The 22,075-nt window shown below is 43.5% G+C and overlaps 1 protein-coding gene across 4 annotated transcripts in view; it reads right to left on the bottom strand.

Annotated features, from left to right (window-relative positions):
* Window positions 1-22,075, bottom strand: part of plrdgb (PITP-less RdgB-like protein) — a 98,511-nt gene that overhangs the window by 10,548 nt on the left and 65,888 nt on the right. For 3 of the 4 annotated variants that reach the window (XM_084137146.1, XM_084137145.1, XM_084137147.1), the window contains 7 exons: window positions 21,257-21,373; window positions 16,203-16,319; window positions 15,398-15,546; window positions 15,125-15,274; window positions 13,126-13,309; window positions 12,575-12,703; window positions 12,075-12,447 (listed from right to left, as the gene is read on the bottom strand). In XM_084137146.1, coding sequence (XP_083993272.1) covers window positions 12,094-12,447; window positions 12,575-12,703; window positions 13,126-13,309; window positions 15,125-15,274; window positions 15,398-15,546; window positions 16,203-16,319; window positions 21,257-21,373 — 1,200 coding nt within the window. In that variant the 3' untranslated portion in view covers window positions 12,075-12,093. Of the gene's footprint in view, window positions 1-12,042; window positions 12,448-12,574; window positions 12,704-13,125; window positions 13,310-15,124; window positions 15,275-15,397; window positions 15,547-16,202; window positions 16,320-21,256; window positions 21,374-22,075 lie in introns of all 4 variants that reach the window. The other variant, XR_014609263.1, reaches the window with a different exon arrangement.

Genomic DNA, 22,075 nt, shown 5'->3' with positions numbered 1-22,075 from the left:
ACCCCCGGTTACCAAACAGTATCCGATCAGTAAGGAAGCCATACAGGGAATCAAACCTATTGTAGAAAAGCTGCTGACGCAAGGAGTGCTAGTTAAAACCAACAGTCCCTGTAACTCACCCATATGGCCAATCAAGAAATCCAATGGGACATGGAGACTCACCATAGATTACAGAGTAGCCAATAAAAACATTGATAAAATCACCCCGCTAGTGGCAGATCCATCTACAATTTGTAATGGCTTACCATTAGAGTGTAAGATTTTTTCAGTAATTGATATGTCTAATGGATTCTTTTCTGTACCATTGCACTCTGACAGCCAGCCATGGTTAGCTTTCACAGTTGACCATGAACAATATCAGTGGACCCGATTGGCCCAGGGATTTCAAAACTCCCCGACCATATACCATCAGGCTGTCAGACGTGATTTGTGTGACCCAGAATGTCCAGTAAAACAGTCCACTATGATCCAATATGTCGATGATATTTTGATTGCCTCAACAGATCACGAGGTACATCAAACTGAATTGGCATCATTGTTGGACTATTTGCATAAAAAAGGACACAAATGCAGCTTTCACAAAGCTCAAATTGCTAAAAAGCAAGTCACATTTCTGGGTCAAACAATTGGTGCAGGAAATAGATCCATTACACAGGATCGAGCGGCTTCAGTCAAAGCCATACCTCCGCCTACTACCATTAAAACACTACGCTCATTTTTAGGAACAGCAGGTTACTGTAGACCGTGGATTGAAGAATATGCCTCGATTGCTCAGCCTCTCTATGACTTGTTGAAAGGCCATGGTAAAGATTCAGATATTGTTTGTATGGAAGAACTTCACCTCAAAGCATTCAATGATTTGAAGAGAGCACTATGTCAAGCACCAGCATTAGGAATTGCCCAATCTAATAGACCCTTTGTGCTTTATGTCCATGAACATTTGGGCTTTATGACTGCATGTCTAATGCAAGATCATGGGGGCAGTTTACGTCCAATTCATTACTATTCTGGTAAACTTGACATAGTAGCTCAAGGTATGGGACCATGCCTCAGAGCAGTACAGGCAGTTCATCTAGCGCTTCAGGCTTCATCAGTAATGGTGTTAGGTCAGACGGTAAATGTAAAATGCCCTCACGCAGTGTCCGCACTAATGAATCAAGCAAAAGTCACTTCTGTCACTTCCTCTTGTTGGGGAAATTGGTTAACTACTCTCACAGCCCCGAACATTGTTTTACAGCGTGCACCAGTCACGAACCCCTCATCATGTATGATGTCTGCAATGACTGAAGTTGTGTTAGAGGATGAAGGCGAAATGACTCATGATTGTGTTACGCTTACATACGCAGCGACAAGTGAAATAGCAGAAACTCCCATAGAAAATTCAGAATTTGAGTTGTTTGTTGATGGTTCAGCTCAAGTAATTAAAGGGAACAGACGAGCAGGTTATGCAGTAACGTCCACCACTGAGGTGGTAGCTTCAGGTCGCCTTCCAGATCATTTTTCAGCTCAGGCTGCAGAACTGGTAGCTTTAACTAGAGCATGCACACTAGCTTCAGGATCAGTTGCAAATATCTACACAGATTCCAGATATGCTTTTGGGGTTATTCATGATTTTGGCGTCATTTGGCAAAGCAGACAGTTTCTAACTTCTGCTGGATCCCCCATTAAGCATGCTGAATTAGTGAAAGATCTTATGTTTGCCATGAAACTTCCAAAGAAATTAGCGGTGATCAAAGTGAAAGCACATCTCACAACTAACACTACAGAAGCTAAAGGTAATGCTCTTGCAGATGTAGCAGCTAAACAGGCTTGTTTCTATGTAACTGTACAAGTGTGTTCAGGTAGTACAGCACAGAAGACAATTCTGCCTCCTGAATCTATCATTGATTTGTACAAAGATGTTCCTCTATATGAAGCATGGACATGGTTAGACAAAGGAGCCACCGTTGATTCATCTGGCTGCTGGACCAAAGGGGGGAAGTATGTTGCTCCCGAATCACTGCTGCCATATTTGGCTCAACAAATACACAATTTGGGTCACAGTGGTCCAGCAACGATGAATCACAGGTTCTCAAATCAATGGTGGAATCCAAAATTCAGACAGGTAGCCACAGAAACAGCCAAAAGGTGTGTTACATGTCAGAAAAATAATGATGTACCAGCAGCCATTACACCAGCAGCACATACCCCAGCTCCACCAGGACCATTTCGTCATTTGCAAGTTGATTACATATCGTTGCCTTGTTGTAAGGGAAAAACGTCTCAGGTTACGACTGTAACCTATGTTCCCTGAGAACAGGGAACGAGACACTACGTCAGAATGACGCTATGGGGAACGCCTCAGGCGTGACAGGTGTCTGAAATAAATATCAACTCACGTCAATTATGTTGACCGGCGACAGCCCGTGAATCATCAGCTTGATTGATTAACGCGCAACCTGGATGTATAAAGGGAAGCCTTGCATACATGACAACATCCTATCGTCTGAAGGGACTGTTGCAGGCAGGCCCCGAGGCATGGTAGGAAGACGTAGTGTCTCGTTCCCTGTTCTCAGGGAACATAGGTTACAGTCGTAACCTGAGACGTTCCCTTTCGAAAGGGAACTCTACACTACGTCAGAATGACGCTATGGGGAACGATATACCAACGCCACCATGCTGAGGGGAGTGCATGCCCAAAGGCAGTGACAACTGTCCGAACCAGTAATTCAGAAAACACTGGAACCACTCACCCTTAGGTCACATCGGGCTGTCAGTGACAGCACTCCCTACCGGTCATCACCCAAGCTAATGAACCAAGAAACCGCCAGAACATAGTTAATGGGGGGTATATCTGGGCCAGCTCAAAGGCTTAGGACCACAGCTTCCAAAAGAAGGGGTCCCTTCTAGGGAGTGTGGCTAGGGGGCCCAAGGGACTCCCAGCCAGTCACTATTCAGGGGAGCGTGCCACCTGAAATACCACCAGGCAGGCCTGACCTGGTGTCACTACATAAGACACTAGAGTCTGGCCACTTCTTGTCTGTCTGAAGACAGAGCCTCTGGACACTTGCCTTAAGAAGGCATCCAACCCGAGGGACTGCAAAACAGGCAGTGAACCACTCAGCCCGGATCTCAGAGACGGGAAACCCTGGAGAGTATGACTCAGCATAGTGCTTTACAACCCTTGCCAGCGAGGGGAGTCTCTCTACTCGATCCATGGATCTACCCAGTGTTTGTGTTTCAAAACACTGAGGAGGCCTGTGAGGGCCTAAAGGGAGCTACCTCCAGGAAGGCCTGGTAGGACCTCTAACCTGGCGACCACAACATGGGGGAGCTTGTATTCAACCACAATATGTGGGAGCTTACCTTCAGGAAGGCCGGCGAGGCCTCTGACCTGGCAACCACAACATGTGGGAGCTCATATTAGGAAGGCCGGTGAGGCCTCTAACCTGGTGACCACAGCATGTGGGAGCTCCTATCAGGAAGGCCGGTGAGGCCTCTAACCTGGCGACCACAACATGTGGGAGCTCATATCAGGAAGACCGGTGAGGCCTCTAACCTGGTGACCACAGCATGTGGGAGCTCCTATCAGGAAGGCCGGTGAGGCCTCTAACCTGGCGACCACGTCATGTGGGAGCTCATATCAGGAAGGCCGGTGAGGCCTCTAACCTGGCGACCACAGGATGTGGGAGCTCACTTTCAGAAAGGGAATAAAGCGTACAGCGCACAACCCTTACCATAAAAAATGGAAATAGAAAGTACATGAAAGAAAGTGCATGTACTTAGCCATTCTGAACCCAAGAAGGCCTGATGAGGCCTCTAACCTGGCGACCACAGCATGTGGGAGCTCATACTCGGGAAGGCCGGTGAGGCCTGTAACACGGTGACCACAGTGTGTGGGAGCTCATCAGAATGTGGAAGTTAGCTAGAGAAAAACATCTGTCGTAATAAAGTGACGACAGGAAGTATCTAGAATGGGACCCGAAGAGAAAGACCAGGGTCTGAGCCACATAGGAAGGGACAGAAGCGATACGCGCATGACCCTTACCATAGAAAATGGATTTTAGAAAATACACAAGACATAAGTCGTGTGACTTACCAAAAGCATGGTTTAAAAAAGGTACGGAACGTATGTACCAAAAAGGAATGAAGTAAAGGTTTGCTCGTACTTCATCACTCTAAAAACACAGTATGTGTGAGCCCACATTCGGGAAGGCCGGATGAGGCCTGTAACCTGACATGTAAAAGCTCAAAACCAGGAAGGCCTGGTGAGGCCTGTAACCAGGGAACCACCTTACGTGGGAACCTATAATCAGGAAAGCCAGAAGAAGCCTGCAACCTGATAGACACAATACGTGGGAGTTCTCATTCAGTAAGGCCTGGTGAGGCCTGCCACCTGACATGAAAGAACTCATAACCAGGAAGGCCACAGAGGCCTAAAGCCTGGTGACCACTAATTGTGGAAGGTTAAAACTCAGGAAGGCCGGTGAGGCCTGTGACCTAACGACCACCGCACGTGGGAGCTCAAATTCAAGAAGGCCTGGTGAGGCCTATAACTTGATAATCACAGCAAGTGGAAGCTCACAGCATGTAGGAGCTCACATTCAGGAAGGCCGGCGAGGCCTGTAACCTGACATGTGAAGACTCCTAACCAAGAAGGCCTGGTGAGGCCTATAACCTGGCGACTACAGTATGTGGGAGCTCATATACAACCACAGTATGTGGGAGCTCATACTCAGAAAGGCCTGGTGAGGCCTCTGACCTGATAACCACAGAATGTGGGAGCTCATAACCAGGAAGGCCAGATGAGGCCTGTAACCTGATGACCACAGTATGTAGGAGCTCACATTCAGGAAGGCCGGTGAGGCCTGTAACCTGACATGTGGAGGCTCTTAACCAAGAAGGCCTGGTAAGGCCTATAACCTGGTGACTATAGTATGTGGGAGCTCATATACAACCACAGCATGGGGGGAACTCATACTCAGGAAGGCCGGTGAGGCCTGTGACCTGACAATATTCAACCAAAATATGTGGAAGCTCTCATTCAGGAAGGCCTGGTGAGGCCTCTGACCTGATAACCATAGAATGTGGAGGCTCATATTCAAGAAGGCCTGGTGAGGCCTAAAACTTGATAACCACAGAATGTGGGAGCTCATATTCAACCACAGTATGTGAGAGCTATACTCAGGAAGGCCTAGTGAGGCCTATGACCTGATAACCACAATATGTGGGAGCTCATATTCAAGAAGGCCTGGTGAGGCCTATAACTTGATACCCACAGTAAGTGGGAGCTCATATTCAACCAAAATATGTGGAAGCTCTCATTCAGGAAGGCCTGGTGAGGCCTCTGACCTGATAACCACAGAATGTGGGGGCTCATATTCAAGAAGGCCTGGTGAGGCCTAAAACTTGATAACCACAGAATGTGGGAGCTCATATTCAACCACAGTATGTGAGAGCTATACTCAGGAAGGCCTAGTGAGGCCTATGACCTGATAACCACAGTATGTGGGAGCTCATATTCAAGAAGGCCTGGTGAGGCCTAAAACTTGACAACCACAGAATGTGGGAGCTCATATTCAACCACAGTATGTGGGAGCTCATAATCAAGAAGGCCTGGTAAGGCCTATAACTTGATAACCACAGTAAGTGGAAGCTCACAGTATGTAGGAGCTCACATTCAGGAAGGCCGGTGAGGCCCGAAACCTGACATGTGAAAACTCCTAACCAAGAAGGCCTGGTGAGGCCTATAACCTGGCGACTACAGTATGTGGGAGCTCATAACCAGGAAGGCCGGATGAGGCCTGTAACCTGATGACCACAGTATGTGGGAGCTCACATTCAGGAAGGCCGGGTGAGGCCTGCAACCTGACATGTAGAAGCCCATCACCAGGAAGGCCGGTGAGGCCTGTAACCTGGCGCCACAGTATGTGGGAGCTCATAACCAGGAAGGCCTGGCGAGGCCTGTAACGTGGCGACCACCGTGTATGGGAGCTCATATTCAGGAAGGCCTAGAAAGGCCTGTAACCTGATATCCCAGTATGTGGGAGCTCATAACCAGGAAGGCCGGATGAGGCCTGTAACCTGGCGACCACAGTATGTGGGAGCTCATAACCAGGAAGGCCTGATGAGGCCTGTAACCTGATTACCACAGTATGTGGGAGCTCACATTCAGGAAGGCCGGTGAGGCCTGTAACCTGACATGTGGAAGCTCATAACCAGGAAGGCCTGGTGAGGCCTATAACCTGGCAACTACAGTATGTGGGAGCTCATTTTCAAGAAGGCCTGGTGAGGCCTCTGACCTGATAACCACAGTATGTGGGAGCTCATATTCAACCACAGTATGTGGGAGCTCAAACTCAGGAAGGCCTGGTGAGGCCTATGACCTGATAACCACAGTATGTGGGAGCTCATATTCAAGAAGGCTTGGTGAAGCCTATAACTTGATAACCACAGAATGTGGGAGCTCATATCACAGTATGTGGGAGCTCATATTCAAGAAGGCCTGGTGAGGCCTATAACTTGATAACCACAGAATGTGGGAGCTCATATTCAGGAAGGCCTAGTGAGGCCTACGACCTGATAACCATAATATGTGGGAGCTCATTTAACCATAGTATGTGGAAGCTCATATTCAGGAAGGCCTAGTGAGGCCTATAACCTGATAACCACATTACTCCTTGACAGTCAATTCCTGGGAGCTCACCTCAGGGAGGCCCAAGCACTGTCCGGTTGCAAAATGGGGACTGTCTGGTCAAGGAGGCCTGTTAAGACCTACTACCTGACCATCGAAAAAATCTTTAGATTTACTCCCATAACATTTTGCCCCAGACTCTAAAACAGGAGATGTGGTCAGACAGATCGCACGCACCACAGCTCAGATGCTGAACCCTCCTCCCTCGAGAAAAGGGTCCGCGAAAGCGGAGCATTTTTAAATAAAAAACGCTCACAGTTTGCACAAGAGGCTCTCTCGAGAGCCTCCCGCGCGCTTCAGCGATATTCTCAATACAGACAAACAGTCCCTGAAGACGAAAAGATGTTGTCATGTATGCAAGGCTTCCCTTTATACATCCAGGTTGCGCGTTAATCAATCAAGCTGATGATTCACGGGCTGTCGCCGGTCAACATAATTGACGTGAGTTGATATTTATTTCAGACACCTGTCACGCCTGAGGCGTTCCCCATAGCGTCATTCTGACGTAGTGTAGAGTTCCCTTTCGAAAGGGAACTGACGTTTTGGTAGTAATAGACAAATTCTCAAGATGGATAGAAACTTATCCAACAGGGCGTGCTACAGCTGCACATACTGCTAAATGTCTTGTCACTGATTTCATTCCCAGATGGGGATTACCAGATTGCATTGACTCAGATCAGGGTACGCACTTCACAGGACAGGTAGTTAAAGAAGTGTCTAAAATGTTGAAGATTAAGTGGAATCTGCACTGCCCCTACAGGCCACAAGCATCAGGACAGGTTGAAAGGGCAAACAGAACAATCAAAACCAGGCTAAGCAAAATGCATCAGGAAGGAGTGTCATGGGTTGAAGCGCTGCCAGCAGTACTGTGTAGTATGAGAGCGTCACCTAACAGATCAGTAGGACTGAGCCCTCATGAGATTATTACAGGACGCCCAATGCAGATGCCAGGTGTGATTGATCTTAGAAATGCTGATGTTCACATTGCCTCAGATGCCCTGATCTCTTACTGTGAACACCTTACAAAGGCAGTACAGAGTGCCAGAGAGAGAGTTGAGTCATGTTGGCAGACTCCACCAGAGGGTGGACACACAATCATCCCAGGTCAGTGGGTCATGATAAAATCATTCAGACACAAGCCGTTAGAACCTAAGTGGCATGGACCACATCAAGTAATGTTGATTACAGCAGCTGCGGTGTTGTGCCAGGGAAAGAAAACATGGACTCATGTGTCACATTGCAAAGTGGTTCCTCCCCCTACAGGGATAGGATAGGACACATGGACCAGTGAGGTGCCCAGGGAAAGAACTGGAAGCAACAGGCTTTCGGGGGCCAACCCTGCGGTGAAGATTCCCTTATAGGCCCTTCCCAACCATAGTCCATCCTCACCTCACTGTTCCTTTTTAGGTGTCTCATAAATTAAGAAATAGGGAAAGAAGGAACCACAATTAGCAGATACAGATTGAACAGAGAATACAACCCTAATTTTTGTAGTCTTTACAATGAATACTGGTCTGTTGCAGTTGTTTGTTTGTTTGTTTGTTTTTTTGTTTTTGTTTTTCTCTTTCTTAAACTCTGTGCCGACACCACTTGATGGTTATCCTGAGAACCATATGCACTGACCTACACACCTGCATATACCCAACCTCCAGAAAACAACTAGACCAACTGCAGAGACTACAACCAACACAAAAAAAAAAAAAATACACAACGCAGAAACTCATCTACGGGAACTTCAGTCATCCCTCATCACGATCAAGATTGTCGTACTACTACTAACCATCATGGACATCGCACAAAGTGTGGACCCCAGAAACAACATCTTCTTAGAGCTGATGAATATGTCAAGAAATGCCTTGTTTGCTGGAAAGAACGTTTGCATGCCACATGCACCTTCAGTAGGAGCCGGAATCCCATGGGTTGCACACCCTATCTCCAAATGTGACACGTGTACCTTATTCGATCACCATACCAGTGAAGTATTCAACAAAGATACATGTCACAACGTAACCATTCCTCCAGCTTCTCAGTGTTGCATTCCTGGACTACCATCCTGCAACCTAGCTTCAGCTACTCCCATCATGACAGATCTACTCCTGCCAATGATGTTCCACTGGTGCATGGAAAATTATGCTCCAGCATCGACTCCACTGGGTGAAATTCCTCGTGAATGTTGCAGTTTTGTGATTGAAAGAGGAACAGATGAATCCCATGTGTATGTTACTACTACAGAGAAGAAACAGGAAAATGACTTAATCGAGTGTCTCTCCAGGAACCCATCCCTACCGAAACTTTTTGCAATAAATCAGTGGTGTATGATTCCTCCACCAACTGGCACTTTTTGGTTATGTGGAACTTCTGTCTACAGCATCCTACCCAGCCAATTCAACGGCAGGTGCACCCTGGTTTATGTTCTGCCAGCTATCAGAGAAAACACACACTACACTCCAAGCTCTCCACAGTTACATGATTCAGCCCCTTCTACCAACAAAGATGGCTGCATTCCAGGACTCACTTGTGTTCAAACGTGGTGGTCAAGAACTCTTGGAGCCTTAATCCCATCGTATGGTGTCATGCAGGCTCTCAATCAAGTCAGAAGCCTGTCGGATTCTGTACAGAAATTGGCCAATGATACGGCTTTGGCCCTGGGCAACATCACGAACACTCTCGCTTCGCACAAGATAATGATCTTACAGAACAGAGTAGCCTTGGATTACATTCTTGCAACGCAAGGAGGAGCCTGCACCATTATCGGCCCTGAGTGCTGCACCGGGTTAATGGATCCAACAGAGAATTTGAACAAAATCCAACAAGACATTCTTGATCTTTCAACAAAATTACACCAGATGACTGAAGACAATTCTTCATGGTTCGGAAACTTGATAGGTAAACCCTGGCTGTGGATTAAAGAAATAGCAATGCTGCTGTTATTTCTCCTACTGGCGTTCTACGTATGCTTCCACAGTATCAAGTGTTTCATTCAACAAATGACTCACGCCTCGCACGAGAAAATGACTGGTCCAACCATAAAAGAATATTACCCGTAAGAACTTCACGGACCCTAATTGCATGTTTGTTTCTGTGTCAACATGCAATTACAGATGAACAACACAGATCATGCTTTGTGCCTGTAACTTACACAAGTTACAAGATTGAACTTGCTTTGTGCCTGTAACTTACACAAGTTACAAGATTGAACTTGCTATGTGCCTGTAACTTACACAAGTTTTAAGTGTATAAATTTGTATTTTGTGAGAGTTTTTTTTTAAGACTCTCAAAGGGGCAAATGTGGGAATCCAGATTTATTAAAATGTTTAATTTAGGTTTACATTGAATTTAGCAGGTTAAGGTTAGGTATGATTATCAGAGTTTTCTAGCAAACGATTCTGGTCAGTCCTGTTTTACTGAAACTCTTGGAGTTTGTGTTTTAGCAAGAAAGTCCAGCCAGTCCTGTACTCGGGTCTCAGTGTTTGAATAGATATGCTGAGTGGATTAGGGTGGGCAATGCTCTCAGTCTAGAACCGGTTCTTAAACCTGTCTTTTTCGGTTCCTGCCCCTAAATGTATATAAACTGTAAGAGAACATTCACGTCAGACTTGGTGACTGCAGCTACCGACGGCTTGTGTTCTCAATAAAGAATCCTGCTGAAGAAACAACCAAGTCTCCTGGTTTTTCGATTCTAAGTTCACAACAACGGCTTTGTTCAGGTGTCTCAGATCTAAAATGGGTCTGAGAGCCCCATCTTTCTTTGGAACGAGGAAATAGCAGCTGTAGAAGCCTGACTCGCTCTGAGAAGGTGGAACTGGTTCTACAGCCCCTTTGCATAGCAGTTTCACTATTTCTGCGCGAAGTAGGTGTGCTACTTCTGGATTCACTTTCGTTTCAGTCCGGGCTCGGAAGCGCGGGGGGCGACGAGCGAATTGCAGCGAATAGCCTTGCTTCACTGTATTTAGCACCCATTCTGACACTTCCGGAATAGCCTCCCACGCCTCTGCGTGCATGGCTAGGGGTAGAATGGTCTCTTGGTCCCGATTGCCGCACAGTGTGGGCTCGTGAACCTGAGTCTGAGGCATTGGCACTGTGAGCGCACTCTCGGTGCTTGTATACAGCGGCGTGCTGAGAACGGCAGCTGGCCAGTTTGCATGTAACGTCCCGGTCAGCTTGGATGGGGAACGCTTCATGTGAAAAAGCCCGTGGCGCGTGTGTAGCGCTGGGCGTGGTGTGTTTGTCAGTAAGCGTGAGTGCTCGCGAGCAGCCACAGGTCTTATGACATAGCCGGTGTGTGTCGGCTTTATATTTTCTGTTCCCTGGGACAAGGGTGTAACAGAGCGGGCAGTGAGTAGGTGTGGGCACTGTTCTGTGGGCACATTTCCTACATTTAAAGGTCCCGTTCTTCGTGATCCCATGTTTCAAACTTTAGTTAGTGTGTAATGTTGTTGTTAGAGTATAAATAATATCTGTAAAATTATAAAGCTCAAAGTTCAATGCCAAGCGAGATATTTTATTTAACAGAAGTCGCCTACAGCGAACGGCCCGTTTGGACTACATCCCTCTACTTCCTTCTTTAATGACGTCACTAGAACAGTTTTTTGACTAACCTCCGCCCACAGGAATGCTCCCTCAACTCTACCGAAATTCGTTTATGTACTTGCGCACTTCTTATAACTTACTGTGTTTACTCAGAAGTAAAACTGACGCTTCATCTTTTGTGTGATGTACAATAAACTTTATTAAACTCATCAGTATATGTTTGATCATCATTCGGACCTGGTCCGAAACAGCAGACTTGTAGGATATTAATAAATAATGGATAGGCTACATACAAGCAGATGACAAATACGTTATAATAACCGTAATTAAACTACTAAACTATACCTTTTCCATCTCTATACAGCATTCTGACTCTGTAGGCATTATTGTCCGACTCGAAATGAACACCGTTACTGAGAGTTTCTGATATTATCATCATTCCGTGAGATGAAATTGTCCTGAGAGACTGAGCACGAGCTCATGAAGCTCCGCCCCCTGGGTCGTCCAGCGGCAGCTTATTTGCATTTAAAGGGCACACACTAAAACAGCGCGTTTTTCTGAGCCCCAAAAAATGACAATTTAAACATGCTGTAAAAAATTATCTGTGGGGTATTTTGAGCTGAAACTTCACATACACACTCTGGGGACATCAGAGACTTATTTTACATCTTGTGAAAAGGGGCATAATACGGGACCTTTAACACTCGAGCGGCATACGCCAGCTTCATGAGAGTGGGCTCTGCATGAGTGAATGACACCGGGGGAACCGTGCTTATGTGTAGTCCATTACTGCTCATCACTGAAAGTTATGAAGTATAATGTTTTTAATGAGCGCTTACTGTATTAGATGGGATGCAGTTTCACAACATACCCTTTTCCCACAACTTCCTTTATAGTACAATATCCTGTATTCTCCCCTCTTCTTCTTCCTCTTCTTCCTCTTGATCATCGGTCTGGATGCGAATCTCTGGTCCGTCTTTATGAGATTCAGGCTGGCTCTGAGCACGCTCAGGTTTGGGGGTTGAGACAGATGATGAGGGTGGAGACGGCTGCTGAACAGACATGGCTCGACGCAGCAGCGGAGTGCGCTTGCAGGACAGGAAGTCCGGGGATGGAGACAGGAAGTCCGTTTTGGAGGAAAGGCCAAAAGATCCCTGCCGAAGCACCATGCGGTTCTTTTTTGAGCGTGAGCCGTGCTCAAACTCAAGAGTGGAGAGGTGAGCTGCGTAGCCTTCACTCAAAAACTATGACACATGAGAAGGAGACAAAGGGAGGGAAAATTGTCCTTGAAGGGATTCAGTACTGTTAACTAACATAACAGACTAAGAGGAAAATATCTTAACCTGGTAAACTAAAACGACTGAGCTTTACCTGGCACTGGTGCTGATGTTTCTTTGATGGCCTGCCCACAATGTATATCTGATTAGGTGCAAGTCCCAATGTGCTGTATACGGACATGTCCTTCATAGAGCCATACGCCGCACTGATATTAATGTGACACTATGTGGAAAAACAAATATATTTTTATAAAAATATTAAAGTTTTTATAGCCCAGTTACTTCCTTTTCTGCACTCTTCCAGGTGTAATTTAATAACGGTGCAATCTGAAAGTTGATAACTGAGACATGATAAAATATTAGGAGTTTTAAAGAGAGATGAATTAACTAAAAGTTTATGAGATTACAGGTAATCGATTACAGCCAATCGATTTCTACATTACTACTTCCCTTTATAACCTTTATGATATTGTTTATAAGTTGTCATGACTGAAATGTTATAAAATGAGGCTAATCATTACTCACCAATTTGCTACTCTCTAAACATCTATAAAAACAAACATTCAAAACCTACAAAATCATCTTCTAATGTAACATATTGTAATATATAATGTAAATGTTCAGCTGGTGTGTGCAGAGGCAGACCTCTTTCACCAGACTCTTTAGAAAAATGGTTTTCTGACGCAAGGGGTCATGGACGAGTCCTTCTGAGAAGAAGACCATGCCCTGAGGGAAATTGTGTTGAGAGAGCCAGGACACCACCCTCTGCTTCTGCATGTCAGGACGGCCAGTAATGTAGATGATCAGATACCCAAGATCCTGCCAATGTCTAGAGAATGATCAAAACACAGACATCATACAATTTGTGTAAAAATTAGGTATGTTTACATGCACTAATTTCCATCAATCCAAATAAATCCAATTCAATTTCAGATTCTGAAAGTTCTGTTTATATGAACCCTAATGTCACATTGGTTTTGGGGTTTGGTTCATATTTATGTTTATTGTCTTTTATTTTGAAGTTCAGTCACAGTCATAGTTCCTGTTTGTCATGTGATTCCTTGCCCTTGTGTGATCATGTCATGTGCTTCCCTAGTCTCATGTGTAATGTTCTGATTGGTTGTCATGTGTTTCTCTGTTCTGTTTTGTGATTGGTTTATTGTCTTGATTGTTTCTTATTCGTACACTTTGTGTATATATAGCACTCATGTTTCATTGTTCTTTTGTCTAGCTTTGTTCATGTAACTACTGTTTAGTGAATCCATGTCTAGTCCAGGTTTATGTTCAAGTTATGTTTGTTATGGTCACAGTCAAGTTCAAGTCAAGTCTTTGGTACTTTTGTATTTGTATTTTGTATTTGTATTTTGGTTTCAATAAACTGCCTCAGGGGACTATTCGTAACACCTAAGTTTTGAAATTCGATTCACATATTTGTTTACATGTGCATTAAATGTATTCCGAACCAAACTTCAGTGCATACACAAAGTTCAGAACCAAAAGAAAGGTCACCATGTTAATGTCACTGGACTTACTGTGGACATAATTGTCGTTTTTACCTTGATGACATATTTAAATAGAAAACGGAAAGCTATTTTAGCTAATATTTATTAAATATTCAGCATCTTCCAATATTCAGATGTAAATAAACATACGCACATTTGTAAAACATATGTAAAAATATGCATCACAGCAATACGCATTTTCACATTCAAGATTACTAGCGGGTTATTTGTTTGCATGCAATGAGATTATTTACTTGTCTTCCCATTATGCTATTTGCTATTATTTAAATGTATTTTATTAATCCAAGAGGTGAAACGCAAACGAAACTTGTGCATAGCACAAACAATACTCGACAATGAAAGAAAGGAAATGAGGAACTTAAATACACAATGATGATTAACTCAAAAATTAACAAGTGTGATGGTGAATGAGTGTCCATGACAACAGATAGTGGCGAGAAAAAGAGAACAGAGGAACAAAGGAAAACAGGTGACTAAACATACTGACAGAAAACGATAACAAACTTAGGCAACATGTGACAGGGACAGGGCACAATAACAATTTTATAGATGAAGACATTCAAACATACATAGATGTGTTTAAAACAGAAACAGTCACATTTTATATCAGGTGTCCCTAAGTACTATGTACTTATAACACAATAAGTGCATTGTATCAAATTATGAATTTAAATGTTCATACAGAGTAGTTAAAGACACTTAATATAAAGTGGGATCTAAAATCATGGAATTTGTGCCTCTAATAGTTTAAGCACTGGGACACGATACAAGTTTATTGTATTATATTTATTAACAGCAATATAAAGGTGTGGTTACATTAGCGAAATGTTGTGTGGGGAAAAAAGGGTCCATTGTCTATTATCAATAGCAATGTATGAAGCAAAACTCACAGTCAGCTTTCTGGCAGTCAACACAGTGAATTTGTGTGACTAACTTTTGAAACCCATTCCGAAATCTGTGTTCGGAAACCTCTCGCACTCATGCAGAATTTCCTATCCTGTGGATTCTTATAGTTACTACATTTCGCACACAAAAAATTAACCATACAGTGGTAAATGTGGCAGCACATTAAGACTTAATGTATCTAAGATCTAAGTATTTGTCATTAGTCACACGTTTACCTGACCACATCCACAGCTCCGGGGCGGACTTTGGGATCACTACCCATTAGGGAAACACTGGCAGCAAAGGAGCCATCAATACTAAACACCACACACTCCATTCCCCGTGGCAACACTGTGAGGAATGCCTCAGCGCTTGTCTGATCACCTCTGTAATGAAAAATAAAGAAACGCAACCAACTCAGGTAGTAAATTCCTCCATTCTCCATTCCATGGTCTATAGATAGATATTAAGAGGATTCACAGTTTTGTGATGAGAATGTGAGTACTTACTTGACCACCATTTTGATGGGGTAAACACCCACCCCCAGTTTTTTATCATCAGGGATGGTGTAGGACACACGTCCGTTGCTGCTGGTCACCACAGTGTCAAACAGCACCCAACGACCAGAGGCTGGCTGGGTCTTCAAAAACACATCCACCTGAGAATCAGACAGGAACTCATAAACATACATGCAAGATCATAATTTTAAGTTTCAATAAACTGTTTTGTATGAAATGCTTTTTTGTGCCAGATATATATCCATTAGAATGGGAATCTAAAGCCGCTTTTCCACTGTTGGGCCGAACGGTTCTGTGAACGATTCCAGTTGTATTTCCACTTGAGCCTGGTACGGCATGGCACGATTACAAACCATTCTTGGCCCGAAATTCTCAGCATGGTTGATAGAATGCATGTAGTGACGTTGCCACTCAGGATTGGTCACTTGTCTGTTGGCTGGCTACCATTTTCTCTGTAGCTGGCTAAGTACGCTATTTGAGCGACATAAACAAATTAATAATAAAATTAAAAGAAATATCTGATCATCCTCCATATGGACTCACGATTTATATCAAATATTGTCTGCAACTCTTGCGTAAACAAGGCAATGATTGACGTGTTTGTATTATATTCCAAAGAGCGGCCGTTATTAGCCCCACAGTGGCCACTTGGCCTGATTGGCATGAAATGGAACGATTAAGCAAAGAGAACGGTTTGGCCCGATGTCGGAAAAGCGGCATAACAGATAGTTTTCTCCAGACCTCTTTGGTTTTGTAGCATTGGTCATGATGCTTGTTGTTACGACATCAATAATACCTTCTCTCCCGTTAGGGTCACCATGTCAAGAGGGCCATACATAAATCGCCCCACCAGCGTCTGCGGACCATCTTCTGTCACAATGACATCATGAACTCTGTGATTTGCCGTTACATTCTGTTAATGAATAATAATATGATTGAGCCTTAAAAACAAAGGTATGTTCATAACCTCACTATTAAAATCTGTTGCATTCGCAGTTTACAAGATAGATCAATTGTTTTCTTTCTTCTTTATGAAAGGACGTTGAATGTTAATTACATCAGAAAAGTTTTAATGATTCTCCAGGACAATGCATTTGCACTTGCATGCATTTGCAACTACATATATTGTGAGACTTAGGAAGTCGCAACTACCTTGTACTTCACAGTCTTTCTAATTCTTTAGGGAATGTGGAAATACCTAACAAGAGCTCTCAAAGGAATTCATGTTTACAGCATAAGATAACAGCATTAGAAAGAGTTCTCAACACCCAATGTAGGTAAACATGGAAAAGGACCCACAAGCTACACTGGCAGGATAAATATTGCAATACATGAGCATCAACATGATAAAACTTTAATTACCATTAGTTATATAAAACGCCTACATTTTGAGCTGGGGGAGTTTAAAATGAGTTCTTACAGTTTGACTGACACCAACAAGAATTTGATCGGTTAGTATCATCTCAGGTTACAACTGTAAGCACGGTTCCCTGAGAAGGGGAACAAGACACTGCGTAATGGAGTTGACGCTATGGGAAAGCTTCTCATCGCTGGAATCTGAAGAATGTGTTACACTCCAATCTCGATTAGCTAGCACAGTCAGGTGATGACATAGTATAGAAGGGCGCCTAGAAAGAACGTCACCAGCTTTATTTGTCTGAAGGAAAATGTACAGGCATGCCGAAAGTATGGCAACACTACGCATTGTCTCGTTCCCCTTCTCAGGGAACTTGAAGTGGAACTCTACACTGCATCATGGAATTTACACTATGAGAACGAAATACTAGGGTTGGGTATTGTTTGGTTTTTTTTCGATACCAGTGCCAAATCAAAACTTTTAAAACGGTACCAGTGCCTAAACGGTGCCTGAACCGATACTTAAAAAAAAAAAGAGCCTCAAAACTATGGTGAATAAGATTAAAGAGAGTTTTTTTATTGAAAAAAATATAAAAAAAAATTCTTAAAACTGAATATATTGAAATTTTAAATATATAAATAAAGTAGTCTAAATACAAAACACAACAAATTTACATAACAAATTCACAATAAAACCTAACCCAAATACAATAAATTAACACTCAATAACACTACAGTAATAATAACAGCAAAGTAGTCTGTATTTTTGGTATGCTACAAACCAGCTTTAAATTTCAGCAATTCTTTTCACATTTTTTGCCTTCTCTGGCCAAATATGACACCTCTCCTGATTGCTTGTCCTGCTCAAGGTTAGCGTTATTTTAGAATGCATCACCTGAAATGCTGTGACACGAAACCTATTCTGGAAGAAGAACACCGTCATGTTTACAACTGTGACAATGAGCATTCATCAGGATCAACTGAATGCTGGATTTTAATTTATTAGATTAATGCCGGTCTGTTATTGTATGGAGTGGACATCGACTTTACATTTTCACGCCACAGTGCCAGCCAACGCGCGAACGCAGATTTGAATTTAGAAGTTGATGATCACGCGATCTGAACATTAAGCACACCAGTGTGAACGATCGTGTCAAAGGGTTAACTAGCAATCACATGTGGCAATGATGTTTCTAACGTCCATTTCGGAGAACCAGAAGGTAGATATTTCAACCGACAGCTGAGGCATTTAAGTGGCACCGAAATGAGGCACCGAAATCTGCGTTTTGATTCGGTCTGGTTACATACCGGTTTCTTAGGTACCAGTCCCATATCTGTGCCCGGTTTCAGTACCCAACCCTACGAAATACCCAGTACGCCACACTGCCCAAATGCCTGCTTACAGTGCTTTGAAATCACCAGCGAAATAAGCTGTAACCAAAGATTGCCATAGAGTGCATCTAGTGACCCAAAACTACCAGTCTGAGGCAATGTCTGCAGCTCAATACCACTCATATTATTTAATTTATTTGACCCAGGCGTAGAACTGACTAGGTAGATCACAGCCTCACTGCATCTGCCAATCAAAGAGGAGGGTCATTCTAGTTCCAGAGGGACAACCTCCAACAAGGGAGCAAATGATTAAGCATCCTGTCCTGACGACCAGGAGAGGCCTCAGGAGAGAACACCATTCTCTCAACTGCCTGCTGTACTTAAGAAACATGGCAATGTTCTTCGGAGAGATCTAGCAAAAGTGCATAGGGATGGAGTGCCACATCCAGCATCCTAGAGAACTAGTTGACTTAAAGTCATTTGACTATTACCTCCCGTACTGGAGGGGCCACTGAGAGAGTGGAGCGCCATTGCACTCTCATACCATTCTCTACCAAGTAGCTCTTGACGGCTGATGGTTACCCATTCCTACAGTTCTAGTGAATGACAGAGAGCGGGCCGCTAGCTGCGACAGTGTCCAGTTTTTTTATGTCCGCACTTATCACCTCCAGGTATAGACTGGAGAGGCAACAACTGAAGGAGTGACATACAGAGGCAGAAAAGCTCATTCTCCTCCTTGTACTGTCCATCCATACATGGCAACAGACTGATCCAGCCTCCAATCTAGGAGGGGGCTAGATAGCTGCCCCTTCCCAAAGGGAAGTGCCAACCTGTTACTCCAAAATTAATGTCAATCGACAAGAAGCAAATTTATGCTTCTCAGCCCCATGCCACAGAAGGCAACAGGAGAGGAAGTAGAACGCTAAAGAGGTATTGCCCAATCTTCCTGTACTGTCTAGCCCATTGAAATGTGATCACAGAGGGAGCACATCGCTAACACCTCTGCACTCCATGTGTCAGAGGGGGAAGGGTGACCAATGATGATGTGGGACGCAGGTTGCATTATTTGCCCATCATACACATTTAGCAAAACCTAACTGTTATAAAGGGAGCATATTGCTACCATATTAAAACTGCCGACACTGAAATAACAGACAGAGAGAGGCTTGGGATGCGAGCAGTGTAATTGCCCATCTTTTCTACCTTCTGCCCATATGAAATATGAAGGGTACTGAAACTGCCTCTGCACCCAGTTCACTGAAGAGCACCAGATGGAGAGTGGAAGATTACAGCGTGAAATACCCAATCTCTTCCTATAGATCCTCTACTTATGTGCCACCAGGGAGGCGCATCAATACCACTTCATATTCTTAGAACTAGCAAGACGACAAATGATAAAGTGATGTGCTGTTTGCCACATACACCTCGTAACCACATAGTCCTTTCTGCCCTGGGAAGGGCAGCAAGTAGAAGAATGGGATGCAGCCGTGTTAGAGCTCAGTTCTACACCTGCAACACCCAATGCACCAGAGCGCATGTCCATATCATCTCCATAGCGTAAGCTTTCTGGAGACAATAAGGAATCAGACATTTTCACAAGTCCCTAAAGGCCAAGTCAAGTCCCAAGTCTTTGAGGTCCAAATCCAAGTCAAGTCAAAAAGTCTTTGAGGTCCAAGTTACTACTTGTTTCTACTTCAAAAATATCTAATAATGCACACAAAGTATTACTTAAAGTCAGCTTGGTAGGCTTGCAACATCACCATGGTGTGCAAAGCCCCACCAGCCTGGCCCTACACCACATACACCTTGCCAACAAACCTGGTATTGCTTCAATGACAAGACTGGAGCCTTCCATGAGGATCCCGCACCGGGGACGAGATAGCTCGCAAATGACTCCTCAACCTGGGGCATCCCCGCATATCCAAGTGCATCGAGCCCCTTAATGTTGGCACAACTGTTCATTACAGGGGCATGAACAGGCTGAAAATGCCTTCTCCCATGACCTTGCCACCTTAGTGTGGAGATCTGGGAGGAAAGGAAGGCTCACTGGAGCAGGATGCTTATGACCTGCAAGGAATCGCTGCTTGGGGCAGATTCCTCTCTCTCCACTGACCAATCTAATTTTAACTTGGCCGTGGCGCAGATAATAATGTAGACTAGCTCCAGTATGTGGGGGTGAGGGAGGAGACAGACTCACTCAAGACCTCACCCACTTCAACACCCATCACATCTAGTTCCTCAGAACTAGATCGGGTCAATAACATGCTATCCACCAGAACAGAAAAAGCTGCCGAGCGGGCTTCCGGATCTGACCTGAGAGCTGAAGAGCTAGCTGGTGATGCCTGAAATAGGGTTAAACCCATCTCAAGTTCATCCACTAGCTCCATCTGCAACCCCCACGATTGCAGTCGCCTCAGCATTTCCATAGCGTTAACTCCATGACGCAGAGTAGAGCTCCACTTCGAAAGGGAACTTTCTTGTTTTTTTGTGTCACAGTCACAATATATAACACATATCACTAACATTTAAAAGTTTGGGTTCTGTAAGATTCGAACACTTAATTTTTTTTTTATTCAGCAAGGATGCATTAAATTGACCAAAAGTACAGTAAATACATTTATGATGTTACAAAAGATTTTTATTTCAAATAAAAGCTTTTATTTTTAACTTTCTATTTTAAAGACACCTTTAAAAATGTTTCACAGTTTCCGCAACAATATTAAGCAGAACATATTTAATTATAAGAAATGTTTATTGGTTTCTGAAGGACCATGTGACACATAGTCCTTCTATGAGAGTAATGTCTGCTTAGAATTCAAAGAGTTATTTAAATTGTAATAATATTTCACAATATTATTGTTTTTTCTTTATTTTTGATCAAATAAATATATGTAGCCTGGGAGAGCACAAGACGCTTGTTTCAAAAGCTTTTAAAAAATGTTACGGACCCTATACTGTTAAATGGTAGTGTATAGCACTACAGTATTTTGAATCAAATGTTCTGCAGGGGCCCTATTTGTTCAAAAATGCAGACTAGACATGAAACATTATTATTATTATTTTACATTTCCAGGTAAATGATATGTATTATAAAATCAATCACACTGTACAACATTGTTTCATCAAGAATAGTAATTGCAGGTAATTTCATGTGATATTAACCCGTAATTTGACATGTGTCCGCCTGCGAAGCCACTTCTCACGGGGGCTGGATGGAGAAATTGGAATAGCGTCCGAACAATTGGACTCCCCAGCCTTCAGACAGTCACACCGCATTACCTGACAAGGAAAGTGGCAGAAAAACTGTGCTGTAAATTTCCAATCCTATGAAAGCAAAGGCTTTGTCTGAATGAATCTAAGATGTAGGGAGGGTCCGAAAGTGTGACAAATACTGAAAACTGCAAATACTGCATTTGAAAATAGCATTTTAAATTGAATGTTTTCTTTAAAAACAGATCCTACAATAAATTTTTCTTATAAAATATTTAATAATAATTTGATTTAGTATGCTTACAAGAAGAATTTTTGCATTTAATGTTAGTGCTTTCTTTGTTTTCTTCTCTATCTGTCTCTGCTCCTTTCTACTTCATAATTCTCAGTAATGTGTTGTTAAAACTGTTCCCATGAGTCTGTGTCCTCTCTGGCATGACATTAGACAACATTTGCTGTAGACATTAAACTTAAAGAGCTGCAGTTCTTTTCATCTTTTGATCGGATCAATGCACTTCTACATGTTTCCAAATATATTCACTGCATGATTCATTTCAGCATTATTACATAGTCTGTGCTGTTTGTCCTTCCCCCCCCCCCCCCTCTTTGTTTAGAAGAAAGCTCATTGTTTGACACAGCGTCTCTGTAGAGCTCTTGAACAGATTGAGGAGTGAGTCACAAGTTAACGTGAGTCTTAAACAAGGAGGTCTATAACAGCTGCAGAAAAAGCAATCCATTAGCATTCTCATTCATCCTCATAGCAGTTGCTTG

Source organism: Abramis brama (assembly GCF_963993115.1).
Source record: "Abramis brama genome assembly, chromosome: 15".
Classification (NCBI taxonomy): domain Eukaryota; kingdom Metazoa; phylum Chordata; class Actinopteri; order Cypriniformes; family Leuciscidae; genus Abramis; species Abramis brama.
Note: the sequence above shows the minus strand (reverse complement) of the source record. Positions and strands in the feature narration are given on the sequence as shown.